Genomic DNA, 15,724 nt, shown 5'->3' with positions numbered 1-15,724 from the left:
AGGAGAGACGGTTCAAACATACACCTGTTTACATCTGGTTACTGTACCTCCCACTCCTGCAGAGCCTTACGAGCCAGAGTTTGACTGGTGGGCTGTTTGCACTGATCCAGCTGCTCTTTCTGCTGCTCGATCCAGTCATGAAGATGCTGTAATCGCTTCTCTCTGTCTGCACATGTGTGATGCATCTGTTCAGCTTCACGAGTCTGAGGGGACAAAGCCAAACAGTGGCTGATTCATGTGTAGAAATAAAAGTTTTATAACTTTTCTTAGTCGTCTTGGAGAGTCACACAGTACAAGCTTTTTCCATTGTTGCTGGCATTAACTGAGTTATGTTTATGGGGTGACTGATGGGTTCCAGTGATTACACTTAGCATTTCCCGAAATGTAGAAAACAACTCCTCATCTGTTTGTATACAACTGCTTTGCTATCTCAGCCTCTTTTATATAAAAATATTTAACCAGAAAATAAAGAGAAGGTTACAGCTGCATCATTTAATTTCAGATTCTACAGGTCACTGTGTTTTCCTGTATATTAGTAGCTGAAGAACTGACCTGGCTCTCCAACTCTCTCTGTAGGTGCAGCCACTGCAGTCTGAGGGCGCCAAGCTCCTCTGCAAACATCGTACGTTCTGAGCGCAGAGCCTGGATGTCTGCACCCACTACCTGAGGACCAGACTGGCACAGGAAATCAAGAAGGAGCTGCCCATTGACCACGCCTGCCTTCAGCTCCTGAGACAGAATGTTACATAGAAAGAAATCAACACAAACACTCATATTAAAAGGGAAAAAAACAGGCAAAGGAGGTTGGTAGTTTTCTGAAATGTGAAGCCAACACAGAAGGGCCAAAAACTGCAGTTCCTTGAATGGCCACCGGAGGCTGGCTCCAAAAACGAGTCAAACCTCTTAGACGCCCATGTTAAAAGGCCCAACTTCACAGCAGAAATAAACATGTTAACAGCCTGGTGCAAAAAAACGGTTTTGATCTGTATAGCAAATTTCCTCATTCACAACAACTGTAAACTCACCTCTTAAATTTCTTTATGGCTTAAAGTTATGCATGATTAATGTCGGGCCATTATGACTGACAGGCTGTCTGCTAAGTGCCACCACTGTCTATAAGTTAGATCCACCCTTCGTTCCTCCACAGCTCCACCCTCTCATCCAATTATGGTCACTTCTGGCTCCAAATACCCAAACTGGCAACAGCAAAAATGTAAAACTCGAGGTTTTAAAATGGGAGTCCACGAACCAACAGGTGATATCACAGTGGCTACGTCCATTATTTTACACAGTCTATGATTTGTCCTACATTTTTGGTTTTATGAAAAATCAGTACACATCATTCACCTCTAATATTATGGAGGTATCTCTGTTGTGCTTTTAAATTTGTATCGATCTACATTTTCTAAATTCAGGTGTCCAGAACCAGAAGCATATTTACTGTGTAACAATGCATTTTCTTACTATTATTTAGCACTTTAAATAATTAGTTGTGCTTCTACTGACTCCCATGTTCATATTTTATATATATAAACACAAGATTTAATTTAGACCTGCAAGAGGAAGAGATGCAGAAACACAGTAGTGTCTTTTAAGGATGAATAAATGTGTAATTTTAAGCTGCTTTTTCCTCAAATGTCAAGCAAATTCCTCTAAATTTAGTAGTGGAGCAAAGTTTAAAATAAAAGCACTCAGACTGAAATAACCATTCAAATAGAACCACTGTTTACAGATGTACAGAAAAAAGTGGACAGTGGAGGTACCTGGTAGTGCTGCAAGACTTCAGTGATCTGAGCAGCATCTTTGGCCTTGAGGACTGTTTCCTTCTCCTGGCTCAGCCGAGCCTCCAGCGTCTTCAGCCAGCCCTCCAGGTTGGACAGCAGCTTCCCCGGTGGCCACGCTGCCAGCAGCCGCTAACAGACACCAGACCACAGAGAAGAAAGGGATTTTAACTTAACATGAATACTCTAACCTCTCATTTCTTACCTGTAACTGTTCTAGCCATGGCCAGTGCCTCTAAAGGCTCTGTCGATCAGTTAGTCCAACAAAAATTTCCTGACCCTTTGGCAGAAACAGTTTTTACCCTAGGAGGCTATAATTTGGCACAGAGGTCAAGTGTGTGTATATGAAGGTGCGTGTTTGAGGTGGGCCGACAATAAGAGTGGCCTTTAATAAAGAGGCGCATAACTCCTATATGGATTCACATAACATGACCAAACTTTATAGAAAGAAAAACACACATGAAGACATACACCAATTTGCCAAGTCCCTTTTCATAACTCTGGAGGCATCATTGTACCAGTGACAAGTGTTTTTGAGGTGTGTGAGTGTGCATGCATGAACGCATGGATGCATGCACATGCTTGGAGGCAGCTATTGCATATTTGATCTCATTTAAGCTTACAGTAATCATCAGTTTTATTACAATCTGACGTTTGTGCCTGTCCAAGTTATTTAATCTTCCTCTGGTAGATAAGATCTTTTCATCCTCTCCTGAGGTGATTGCAAAAATTGAAGACATTAAAATGAACCCTCTGTGAGACTGACCTGGCAGGACTAGTGTATTAATTATTATAATGTAGACTATCTGGTTCCACTCACTGGTGATAAATGTTAAGGAAAAATTAAAAGTGCCCTTCACCTCCTTTGTAAGTCCTCTCAAACTCCTGCTCCTCAATCACCCACAAAACTGAGTTCAACAAGGTTTACACTCCCCTTCACTGGGACTTATCAAAGTCTAATTATTTTTGAAGACCAGCAGCACTTCCATGGAATTTAGACCATTATATTTTAATGGAAAATAGTACTTAATAAAGTTAATAGGATATCTGATGTCGCTGGTATGAGAAAGTCATCTGGTCCATCATTTGTTTCAGGTAATTATTCCACAGTTAAAGTGCGACCACCATATATTTGAAACTGTGTGTTTTCTCCAGTAAAGGTGACACCTCTTCATGAATATTGTACCTGCTGCAGTCGGTCTTGTGTCTTGGACAGATCAGAGGTCAGCTGGGTCCAGTTGACGTCCAGCTGGGCGAGCTGAGCTCTCAGCCCGGGACAGTCAGCTTCCCTCAGGTGGAGCAGCTGAGCAGCTTCCTTGGATGCAGCCGCCTTCTGCACGGACATGGCTTCAGTCTCAATGGAGAAATCCTGAAGGTTGAGAATAGGACCAGTGTCAGAGAGAGACTGGGTTAAAAGCAATAACAAACAGACCGGATGAAGTGGAAGGGAAGAAAAACATTTTATTTCTTTGTAGGGATTCGTTTCATAATGTTTCCAGACTCTTTAAATACCAATGTGACTGTGAGCCAGTCAGTGGCAAAAACAAGCACTTTTACTGGACATACAATGATGGTGCACTATTGCCCTGAGTGGAGTTGCAGCCTGTTTCATGGCTGTAGCACTCTCTCTTACTACTGGACCATTTTCAGAAATTGCTGTTTAAATATCTCGGTTTACAACATTTAGCTTCTGACACGTCACTAAAATGTATGTTGACAGTGTGTCATGTATTGTTATTATATCACAAAATGGTCTGAGAAAACCTTTGTTTCATGGGTGAAAAGCCCGTAGCTGACAATACGCCTTACCAGCAACTCGATCAGATTGCTGTGAATACATTCCTGGCTCAGGTCAGAGGTTTCAGTCAAGTCTGACCAAGTCTTCTGGTGTTTGTTGGCATCGACCAGCCATTTACTGACAGAGGCAAAGTCAGCCTGGAATCTGTGGGGAGGATGAGAACAACACATAGCTCTTAAACTCCTTAACAAAGAGAGAGTTATGAACTTGGGCACGGGTCCAATACTGCAGAACCAGAGTCTAGACGGTTGGTGTCATGGATGCACACTGGATATAACCATATTAGAGTGTGTGAAGAGAAGATTGTGGGATTAAATTTAGGATTCTTAGTGGGGATGAATTTAGGAATGAATCCCCCATGTCTGTTTTTCAGTGGCATATTTCACCTGGAATAAAATCTGTTTTACTCAAATTTCCGAACTAAATTCCAGGGAATATCCTGATATGTAACTAAAACCCCACGTAGACTCACTGCTACAGAATTTTACTTAAAATGCCATCATAGCCTCTCATTAATCCATCCAGTGCAGCCTCCATGATTCTGTTATGATTCTGTTTTTTCTTTTAACATAATTTGGAAGCTGGTCCCACCTGGTGCGTCTGTCCTGGATATCTCTGCAGCGCTTACTCTCCCGTTTAGTCCGTCTGTAGGCGCTCTGCCACCGCAGCTCCAGAGCGCCTCCTGCTTGACTGACCGTGGCAGCAAACTCTGGCTCTGTCTGCAACTCCTTCCCCTGATCCAGGAGCAGTCCTAAAGCAGCTCTGCTGTCATCCAGCTGGACCAGTGTTTGCTGAGTGAAAAGGAGAACCAACAGTGCTTAGACTGAGTTTACATCTAACTCAGTGAGATTCTCTTGACAAGCCAATTCCACATTAATAATTGAGGAGACAGCACAGAGCGGCTGTGATGTAAAGTGGAGAGAATGGTGGGTTAAAAGAGCGTGAGACTGTGAAATGTAAAATGGAGGAGGACGACAGAAAGCTGAAAAGAGAAAAGAAAACGAAGGGAATAAGAAACAGGAACACAGGGAAAACAAACCAACTAAATTATTGGACTGTAACAATATCAATGAGTCTTGCCACTCCAACTAACTCATCCACTGCTATGGAAACAGCTCTTTTTGTCTCTCTACAAACGTCTGTGTTTGTCCCATCCAATCTGACTGACGGCATATGAGAACCTATAAATACATCCAAACGAAAGAGAGGAGTTTAAAAAAGTACAGTGGTCTTAAAGAACACCAGCTTCCCTGATGTGATTTCTGAAAGTGACAGGGTCAGTTAATCAGCTAAGTGTAAGATTCATAACCAGGCAACTATCTACTTTTAGTTTGTGATTTATTGCTGGATAGTTAGAGTTTTATTGTATTTTATTGATGTCTATTTTATGGTATTAGTATTTATTAATTTAGTGTTGAAACGACCCCCCACAAACACTGTTTCGTTTTACCTGCATTACTGTTGTATGTCTGGTGAGATGACAATTAAAGCCTTATTTGATCTGATTTGATTTTGATTTGATATCCTGACATATATAGTGGTTACACTTGCAGATTTGCATATCATAGAAGACTGGACTATCGTCTGTGCTCCCCGAGAGCCCTTTTAATTATTTTTTATTCTTTCCAGAAAGAAATCCACACCGAAACAGTTTCATTCTAAAACTGGTTACTGGCATTGTACTTTTTAATTGAAATATCATGTTGGTATTTGATGCTTTCTTTAAGTTCAGCCAGCCAGAGCTGATGACTCTAATGTTTCTAATGTTACTGCAATTTAGTTGTAATTGAGTTGAACTCACAATGAACTTTTACTATTAAAATCGAATCATTTCATTATTGAGTCACAGTGGACGTTTGTGCCAAATTCAAAGAAATTCCCTCAAGGCCTTCTTAAAATATTGTCTTCACAGGAATGGGACAGACGGACAACCAAGAAACATAATGCCCTTGGCCCCAGCTGTCCCTGCGTGGAGGCATAAAAAGTGCAAAGGCTCATTTTTTGGGCAATCGGCATTTCACATAAAAGCTTGAGTATATAAACATTGAGTTTAAAAAACGTTGAGTTTAAAAAAATGTGTGAATATTGTTTTTTTTCCTCCACAGGAAAAAAGTTTCCTCTCTCTCCCTCACTATGCTAACGGTATCACTACTGCTCCCTTCACTTGCCCATGAATTTAAACATATATACAGCAGTTCAGGCGTGTTCTCTGGAGGCACGCTGTGAAACGTAGGAAATCAGTCAGAGAAGTCTGACGATACAACAAACAAAGTCAATACGTTTGTGAGCAGTGTGACAGGGTTCTTACCTGGCAGGCATCTTGTCGGTGCTGCGCTAACTTCTCATCGTCTCCCTCTGGTTCCCCGCTGCTGATGAAAGCTTCAACATCATCCAGCAACCTGCCGAGTCCACCACAATTATCCTCCCACTGGGTCCACTCCTGCAGCAGGTCCAACCATAAACACACACGTCTATTTTAACATTTGTGAGCACAAACACCCAACACAAGAAATACTGAAAATATTCCACAAGTAAAATTCACATTTGTTTATGTATGAATTCATATGGCCCTCAGCAAATGTGAACTACAAACCTGGATGCTCCTTTGAGAAGCCACTTCCTGTTCCAGAGCCCGTTGCTGCAAAGCTTTGGCTCTGACTTCCAGCTGTACCCGCTCATCCTCCTGACACTTGAGTGCTTCTGGCTCACGTTGGAACAGATGCTGTACGAAAGCCAGCTGAGACCTGAGGACCCGCAGGAGCTTCTGGATCACCAAGAGACCAGATTTATGACAGAAGTGAAGTGAAATAATTGCACAGCAGGCCTGATATCAATAAAGGAAGAGAAGTGAAAACAGACACTGACTGTGACTGAGGTCTGAATATCTTTGTGTTAAGTCTAATCATTAGTTTGAGTACTGGATGTCTTTTTGAAAACCATCAAGGGGCATCTACACACTCTTGGGAAAGTGCCTACTTTAAACCAAGTCTTTGCCTGCCTGTTGAAGAACTTGCTGAAAGCACAGTGAGATACCTCGCGTCTGCAGAGGACGGCTTGAAGTTGGCTGCGGTTGTGAACCTGGCTCTTCTGCCCCTTTGTTAAGCATTCTTCACCCAGTTCCAGGAGGCCAGTTATCCCCTGAAGCAAGGACCGGGAAGCCTGCTGCAGCTTGGCTTTTTCCCTTGGACTCTCCCTCAGATGTCGGCCCAGCACACACTGCTGTGAGATGCAGGGAGAGCACAAAGTTTAAGGTAAAAAATATTAACTTTTGAAACTACTTTGATATTTGTCTGTAATCACGACTGGTAAAATGCTGGTTTCTTTTTCTGCTAATTGTATAGTCAAAGCCATATATCCATGGGAATTATCAGATATTTCTTTTTCTACGTGCTTAGGAAAACTGGCCATTAATTATGGCACTTATGTTTGGCCATTAAGTCAATGTGTCACTAAAAGCAAGAAATCATAATATAGGAGTTATGGCCTTTAATGACTTAAATGTCTTCTCATTGATAACAGCTTTCCAGTTAGGCCTTTCTTGTACTCTAATATTATTATAAGTGTTAAATAGGATGTCTTAGACACCTATTTATTAGGCATTTTATACTAGTGTACATATATAAAAGCAAATGTGCACAAACACAAACAAAAGCTTCAAAGCACTGGTTACCTCCAATCTGGGAGCATCCTTTATGCTGGGGAATATCTCACTATGTTCAGGTTCAAACTCGTCCAGAATACCTAGTTGACTGGAGGAGAGCTCCTGTGTGATAAAAAATACTATTTGTTTATTCAGAACAGTGGTGGAAAAAGTGTTTATATCCTTTAATTAAAGTATCAATAAAGTACAGATAAAACGATGTAAAAAACATTCACATTTTTACTCATATAAATTAAATAAAAAATATTATTACCAAAATGTATTTAAAGTGTCAAAAGTAATAGCTGTCATTGTGCAGCAGAATTGCTTCTTTTATATTATTCTTTATTATTGGATTATTATTACTGATACATTGGTGTATAAGCAGTATTTTTAATGCTGTAGCTGGTTAAGAATAAGATAATTTCATGGCTTCCTAAGCTGTAAGGTTATTAAATCTAAAGCAATGCATCATATTTTATGATGATTTGATTGTATGGGGGTTTTTTTAAATGTAAAATCTAATCTGCAATGTGACCACTATCTGAAATAAATGTAACAGAGTAAAAACTAAATTATTTCCTTTTGATATGCAGTGGCATATACATATGAAGTAGCAAAAATATGAAAAATGCAAAATACAAGTACATCAAAAATGTATTTTAATGTGCTACTTGAGTAAACACAGTGAAACAAATTGCCAAAAGAGCTGAGACTTGAGACAATGCTGACCACTTTGAAATCCAACCTAGAGGCCTAAGTGTTTACCATAGCTTTAAATTGATTTTCTTCTAAATCAAATGTATGTTTATCTGTTTTATTTGCTTTATGTGTATGTGTGTTTTTTAATTGTTTGTTGTATTGTTTTTATTGTTTTAATCATTTGTTTCTTGGGTTTTTACCTGTGTAATCTGTAAAGCTCTTTGGGTTGCTTTGGGGTATGAAATGTGCTACATAAATAAATCTGCCATTAGCTCAGATACTTTCTACTACTGGTTCAGACATTGTACACTTTCACTTGCAAGCCATTTAGAATTATAATTGTTGATTTATAAAAAATTATGCAGCCATGAAAGACAAATTTCAGCCCACTAACATATTTTACTGGTAATCATCGCTATAATTATATAATATATCAAACTCTGTGACTGATTTGTAATTCGAACCTGATGTTGGTGTGTGTTGCCCAGATGTTCACTGAGCTGACTGTGGGATGAGGTGAGGACCGGGTGTACGGTTTGTAGACACTCCTGCAGGGAGCTCAAACAGCGGAGAGCTTCTGGTTTTTCCCCCGAAAGTGCAGGTTTGGTCTCAGACTCCACTTTGCTCAACAGCTCAGCCAGAGTCACCAGCTCAGTTGACACACACTACACAGGAAGTCAGAAATGCAAAAACGGTGCTTTTAGAACGAGAGGTGGGTAAATTCAGTCCTTTCTTATCAGCCTGCTTGCACCTGTTTTTTTTAAGACAGCAGATTTTACATAATAAAATGTGCAGTTTAGTTGGTTATTATATTGTGTAATTGAGTAGCCTTGTGGTGCGTCACCTCCTGCTGCAGCAGCCTCAGCTGGGGATCATCTTCACCAGAAGTTAACACAAGGTCAGTCAAAGCGTCCAGACAGAGGAGGACCTTTCGTGCAGCTTCGTACAACTCCTTATTTTCACCTGGAAGGCTCACCTGACAAATAACCAAACGTATGGTGATCACTATCACTCACCACAAAGTTTGCCATGAAACTAAAACTCTATTTCCTCCTGATGTGAGGAATATCCTGGTACCTGCTTTATTTAAATTTGCAACAACGCTTAAAGAACTGTTAAAGCGTTGCTACATGGATAAAGCCAGTTTTCTACTGAAATTATGGGATGGAAAACTTAAATATTGTATAAGTATGATTTAATAAATCAGATCCTCTGTATATGGTTTGTTGTTTCAGCCAACTACAAAAAAATATATCCATATACCTTTGAATATTTGCCGTTACCATTTCTTTAAAATGAGCCTTTTTGATGACCTTGTTAGGCCACACAGATCCATGTTAGTTGATTATTTGCACGACAATTTATCAAAAACTAAGTGCATTATTAAAATGAGTCCACAATCTCTGCATCCAACGATAAGTCCTTTTAACTAGGGACACATATGTCTGCTAAGATTTAACTTGTCTGTTACTACTGTACGTACTATTTGTTTCAGCTTGGTGATGGACTCGTGTGTCTGCTGGAGAACAGCAGAAGCAGACCCGGTTGATGCCAGCTCCCTCTGTGGATCCCGAAGAAGAAAAAAGAAATCAGTTTCACAGAGAGCGAAGGGAAAAAGAGAATGCATGAAGGGAATAACTACTGCTTAATTTTTTCTTCCTCTTCCTATCAGGAAAAATACGTTTTCACTTGCATTGTTTTTTTTACATAAGGACCATACAGTAATTTTCCTTCAAATCCATCCAATAACACTGTCAATTTTTTAAAGGCTCTAGCCATTGGTCTCTCTTATTATATTATGTAAAACTGGGAACTTTATAACTCTTACAGTGAAAGGAGTCTCAGCACAGATACAATCCTCTTTTCTCTCCTCTTAAAAATTAAGGCGGGTTTTCTCTCTTTGCATCTATTGTAACTGCTTTTGGTTAATTAGAGGACAGGGCTTAGATAAAACATTTATACATTGATTTCACAACCAGTACAACCTAAAGAAAAACTGTCTAAAGGTCATTTCAATTTAGCTTTTGTTGTTTTTTCTGTTGTAAGTAATTATTGAGCAATGTTTTATTTTATCAGACCTCAAGTTTCAGAGTTGGAGTAATTTCAAGGCAGAAATGTGGGACATTTCCTTTGGAAAATCTCTTAATTGATAAAGAAAAAGGTTAGATTTTCAGTATGGGTGTAGTCTAAGATGTCCTCAACTCAAATATATCTGGCACTGTGAAGAATTATGGAGCACTGTGTTTATATAGCACCTCAAGTTTCCATTTTGAAGTCATTTTAAGGTAGAAATGTGGGATGTTGTCTTTGGAATATCTCTAAATTGATACAGTAAAATGTGTTTTGTGTCTGTATGCTGTCAGAAATTTCCCCAACTCATATGATTAATTTTCAGGAATAATAATGTTTTTCCAACAATAACTGTCCCCTTTTCCCGTATCTTCCTACCTCATCATGGCTCCCTCCATCCCCTGAGCCGATCTGATGTTCCTCCTTAACCTTTTTCAAAGTGGTCAGTTTCTGAGAGATCTGGGTATAAAGTCGACTCCACCTCAGCCGCTCCTGCTCATCTTCCTCATATCCAGCCGAGCTAGGGTCCAAAGGGAACACACAATATGCCTGAGTCATGTATGGTCTGCTATGTGCATGTGTGTTGTAAAACTCTTGTGACTGTCACTCTGTCCTTTACCTCTTTGGCACCTCAGATGGCTCCTGGGCCTGTTGGGATTCTTCAAATAACCTACTTTGACTCGTGGTGACTTCACTCTGCTCCTTTAACACATTAAGAGTATCCTGGAAATGAAGAGAAACAAGGGGAATAATAGTGTCTTGCAATTTTCTTACTGTTTCTATTGTTGTGTCACTTATGGGAGACATCACATTAGACATAATTCATGTTGAAAATTTTGGGGAAAATTTGGCTAATCATCTTAAAGGGTGTCTCTTTTCTTTCTTAGACACTTACCAGATCTTGATGAGAAGGTACGGACAAAGGCAAATGTTTGCTTCCCTCCTCTATAAACTCACGAGATCCTCTTGTGGCACTGAAAGGAGTTATAGGTCTTGTAGGAATCACTCTTGTGTCTTCGACTGCGGCTGCTGCCTGAGAAGACTTTGCATGAGGGTCGGCGACGCGGGTTTCATGTTGTGGTGATCCATGTGTGTCCCGTATGGCAGCAGCAGTGAACTTGAATTCAGCTGCTGGAATGGCTGCAGCCACGAGTGACTTAGTTGTTTCAGTTTTAGGACTTAATGCTTTGCCAGCTTTGGAATCCATTGTAATTAATCCAGTGTCAACATTTTCTGATGCAGACTCTTTGGAATGAAGCCCAGGCACAGCGAATAAAAGCCCAGTGTCCGCACTTTTTGAGCTTGTTTCCTCTTCAGAGGAAAACTGACCAGTCAAAGTCTCCAGTGCCTGAAAGACAAATGATTAATAAAGATTTTATTAAAATGAATCAGTCTCCGAAACAGTCAGTGAATAAAGAAAAGGATGGACACATCTTTGAATTAGACAATATGTCACAAATTGCCATTATAATCATCACTACCATATCAATGTATCTGAATAAGTGTGAGGAAATACACACTACAATAAGAAAGACTTTTTAAAAACAAAACAAATGTGCTTAATGTCCAAAGTCTGATCTCTAATATGAAAAACATAATTTACCTTAACATCTGACAGTGGCTTAATTTCTGTTAAATCTTCACTTTGCACATCTGAAGTGTTTAGTGTCTCCTCCAGGTCCTAACATATGAATCATATTAGTATACAAATACAAATCCATGCCCACACACACATACACCGATAAACATGCTATTTTCAGTGTGTTGTGAGTGTGTGTGAGAGACAGAGAGAGAGAGAAAGGACAGGTTTCTGAGGAGCAACATATTTCGAGCAGCTGCTTCCGACAGCACCAGAGTAGATTCATCGGGTGACAGGACAGCCTGTCTGATACAGCTTCATATAAACATGCAGATATCTGCAAAGATTCTCCACACCACAGAAAAAAGAGGCAAAATTAAGGTTGAAAATTATGAAGTGAATCAAAATTAAAACAAAGGAGGAAAGCATGAGAAGAAGGAGCCCGAGAAGTGTTGAGTTTCATTCCAAAACACAGAATTAGTATTTTTGAAATTCCCTTCCAAATGTTAAAGCTGGAGCAGTTTTCTGGAAAAGTCACAAAAATGAAAACAACAACAACAACAAACAGAATTTGAAAATACAGCTCTCCTCCCATAGCTCTCCCCTCTCTATCCTAAGGCCCTCCCACCAGACGACCATGGGCATATGCATGTGCTTCATCGGCTAACCTGTCCGAGCACTAGTTGTTCATCACAATCAGCCTGAACATGATCTGTATGCTATAATACTGTGGCAGTTCTATGTGACTTGCCATCCTGTTTTGTTTTGGGCCTGTACAGCCGGTTGAGATGCCATACTGTGATTCGAGGCTCTAGCTTGCTACATATTCATGAACTTGAATTAGCTGCAGCCGTGGGCCTTTAGTTCAGGTTAGCAGAAGACTCTCTTTTTGTTAAGTCTGTCTCGTTTTTGTGTTTCTTTGCAGTGTAGGCAGTTGTTGCCAATGCTGGAATAGCAACTTTCTCTTTTCTCCAATCAGTCAGGCTTTCACCATCTAAAGGGACATGCACACACATCTTAATTTGTACAACAGCCAACAGTAACATCCTCTCTCTGAAGTAACCATTGATTAGGCAAAGTCTCCTGTCTTTCAAACCTGAAAACAGACCCAATAAGAGGTGCAGAAGTTTAGTTTCTTTCAGACCACTTCAATTAAAACATGCTAAACGGTTACTATAGAATTTTTGCCCAATAAAGCTTAAAAAAAAACAGCCTACTACAGCTTTAAATGTATCTGTTTGTGAGGACTTGAATAGGTCAAATAAAGTGGTTTTCAACAATTAAGTTTTAAGAACAGTAGTTTTGAGTATGTTTTGGAATGAAACCCATAATAAAGAAGTACCCAGAAACATGCTCTCCTGAGCTGTTACCATTTTTCAGATTTACCTCTGGAATACTGCATGTTAGTGTGTCAGAGGACGACGAGTGACAACTCTCGTTTTCCTCATCCTCCTCTTCCTCTGAAATAGTCACCTCAATAGCCTCCTGGTTTCAGTGATAAGGGTGAATCATATGATCAAAACTGTGTCTCTTTTTCTCAATTATCTTAAATATAACTTTTCCATCATATTCAAGCAATATCAGTGAGGAGAGAGGAAGCTTATTGTCCAAGATGCATATCACCACCACTCCATTAACAGTCATCCACTCAGTTTGGCTGTATAAACCATCTGTCATGTTTTCATTTGATGTGGAACCTGACAAATGTGAGTATAAAACTAGACTGTAACAAGAAAAAAGCTTCACTAATAGAGTCTAATGGAGGAATGTGTGTTAATGAAGTGAACACATATTTATCTAAAAAGGATTGTTCATTTTTTGGGGAAGATTCATGATAAACAAATAAATAAATGTATTATCTTATTACCTAGGAAACAACTATTTTTTAAATTGCTATGTGCAGTCTTGAGGGAATCAAAATGTGACTCCACAGACATCAAAAAGCTGTGCTAACTGAACTAAACTGAGTCTTAATGTTTGATGTTCTGCACGTCATTGGACACATACCAGACAATAGCAGAATAACTCCCCAAAAAACAAACTCAGTTTCAAGGATTTTAGTTGAACCTGCCTCACAGCCCAGTAGAATGGACATTGCAAGTTTTAGGCTAATGCTTTTTGGTGACAGGACTCTACCAGGCAGGTTTAACCAATTCCAGACAACAGAGAGAATAAATTACAGTCACCAAGCCTGATGTCCATGAAGGATTCACCAATTTTACTTGATGCTCCACATTCAAAATACACCTCTAAAAAAAATCAGCAACCAGCAGGAATCCGTGACTTGGTGACTGTAACTTTTATTCCCCTAAGCAGTTTAATTAGGAAGTGGACTACTGGAAAGTATGAAATGATTAAAGAGGACATGTTTAATTAGTTTAATTCATATTATTCGAAGTGTTAAACTCAAACATCACACTAGTGTTATTGTTTTAGCAGGTGTTTGATGGTGAACTCTACCGTATTGTGATTATTATTACCTGGACTAAGTGTCTTAGCGCAGATCTGTCGTGCTGCTGTGCTTCCTCAGGAATATCACAGAGTGCAGTGATACCAAGATCCTCCCTGGTTTGTTCCTCCTCCCTAATCTTGTTCTATGTTTGTCAAAGAGAAACAGAAGAGAGAATGTGACGAGTGTAAACCCTTGATAATAAACATACAAGATCAACACAGTGGTAACACTAACAGACACGCAGAACAACCCTGACTGTGTAAATAACATAACATTAAAGATACATTTTAATGTGAAAATATTACTTATTATACCTTTAAATTGTAGTTGAATCAGCTAAATAAGTTATGTCATTGTAAGTACTTGCTAAATACCTTTTATCTATCCTCCCAAATCTTCTATAGTAAAGGATCAAATCAATTATTTTGTCTATGTGCAGTGGCATTCTGAGTTCATGCTCTACCTCCAGCAGCGTGGCTTGTTGCTGGGTGAGTTGTTCCAGCTCCTCAAGCGGCTGCAGGAGCAGTCTGGCCCTGGAGAAGACCAGCAGGCTCTCATCTGCTCCCTTTGGGAGGTGAAGCTCTCCTTTGCATCTCTCCACCTCCTCCAGTGTCCTCCGCATTGACTGCACGTTGGCCAGGATCACCTTCAGGTCGAAACAGAAAAACCGATTACATTTTTGTCTTGGTTGCTTATTCTGAGAGTAGATCTATGACAGATGAAGGTCTGTTGTAGAAAACCTTTAATGAAAGTCAAACTGATGTTGAAAAAGGAGCAGAAATACTGAAAATATTTACCGTTATACTTGAGAATGCAGAAGAAATATAAGTGTTATAGTACATCTGTACTGCCAACATTTTAATTTGGAAACAGAAAAAATGTAACCAATAATCTTTTATAGGTGACTGACACATGAAAACCATTTGAAGACTAGGGTGCATCACTTTTTGCTTGTGACAATAACTTTTTTTTGTTTTGTTTTGCAGCTGTGTTAAATCGTCACTGTGCGACTTACTGTAATTAACATTTACTTCAGCTATCTAATACTGCACTTTTAGGATGTTTGGAAAATCCAAAATACATTTAAAAAAATGCTCAAAATTGATGCAACAGCAGCAGAGAAATCCTTACTTGCGAGCATGGTCAAGCTACAAAATGGTGGTTTCTAAAACTGACAATTGTTTTTACAGTCTGCATGACTACATGACAAAATGCGAAATCAGTAGTGCCCCACAGCTCATACTTTCATTTTTTTAATACTGTCAAACCATTGATGTCAAGAAGTTGTGGGATGTCATATTATGCTGCAGTATGAACTATTTGCTTCTATCCTTAAAGATATACTATGCAGGATTTTCCTAAAAAACAATGTATGGACTCAGACAGAAGTAATCCCTCTCAATCATCAATTATGGCCCGCCAGAAGTGTGTGGCAGAGAATTTTTCTGAAAAGACTCCCCCTGCCTGTATTTTCTTATTATTATTATTTGGGATGTTTATGGGCGTGTAATCTCATATCTGTGATTCATACTTTCCCTTTTGCTGGCGAGTGTGTTTACAAACAGCCACAAACAATCCTGCACAGCATAGCTTCACTGAGATAATCCAATGTCTAAACTGGATTTAGCAAAGTCACACAATAACAGAAACAAACAACCAATTGAGACAGTGGCAGAGCAGCAGTTCAGAGAGGTAAAATATC

At 39.5% G+C, this 15,724-nt stretch overlaps 1 protein-coding gene across 1 annotated transcript in view; it reads right to left on the bottom strand.

The window, feature by feature from the left end:
- The window catches only part of LOC126399230 (nesprin-2), a 108,098-nt gene that overhangs the window by 34,921 nt on the left and 57,453 nt on the right, over window positions 1-15,724 (bottom strand). Inside the window, exons 64-83 of the mRNA XM_050059086.1 lie at window positions 14,486-14,668; window positions 14,051-14,164; window positions 12,957-13,055; window positions 11,595-11,672; window positions 10,887-11,339; window positions 10,611-10,714; window positions 10,370-10,511; window positions 9,405-9,482; window positions 8,766-8,897; window positions 8,386-8,586; window positions 7,250-7,342; window positions 6,613-6,798; window positions 6,173-6,343; window positions 5,888-6,019; window positions 4,171-4,370; window positions 3,591-3,723; window positions 2,968-3,150; window positions 1,764-1,913; window positions 553-729; window positions 48-203 (exon numbers count right to left, since the gene is read on the bottom strand). Of these exons, the coding sequence (XP_049915043.1) occupies window positions 48-203; window positions 553-729; window positions 1,764-1,913; window positions 2,968-3,150; window positions 3,591-3,723; window positions 4,171-4,370; window positions 5,888-6,019; window positions 6,173-6,343; window positions 6,613-6,798; window positions 7,250-7,342; window positions 8,386-8,586; window positions 8,766-8,897; window positions 9,405-9,482; window positions 10,370-10,511; window positions 10,611-10,714; window positions 10,887-11,339; window positions 11,595-11,672; window positions 12,957-13,055; window positions 14,051-14,164; window positions 14,486-14,668 (3,165 nt within the window). The remainder of the gene's footprint in view (window positions 1-47; window positions 204-552; window positions 730-1,763; window positions 1,914-2,967; window positions 3,151-3,590; window positions 3,724-4,170; window positions 4,371-5,887; window positions 6,020-6,172; window positions 6,344-6,612; window positions 6,799-7,249; window positions 7,343-8,385; window positions 8,587-8,765; window positions 8,898-9,404; window positions 9,483-10,369; window positions 10,512-10,610; window positions 10,715-10,886; window positions 11,340-11,594; window positions 11,673-12,956; window positions 13,056-14,050; window positions 14,165-14,485; window positions 14,669-15,724) is intronic.

Source organism: Epinephelus moara, chromosome 12 (assembly GCF_006386435.1).
Source record: "Epinephelus moara isolate mb chromosome 12, YSFRI_EMoa_1.0, whole genome shotgun sequence".
Taxonomy (NCBI): Eukaryota; Metazoa; Chordata; class Actinopteri; order Perciformes; family Serranidae; genus Epinephelus; species Epinephelus moara.
Note: the sequence above shows the minus strand (reverse complement) of the source record. Positions and strands in the feature narration are given on the sequence as shown.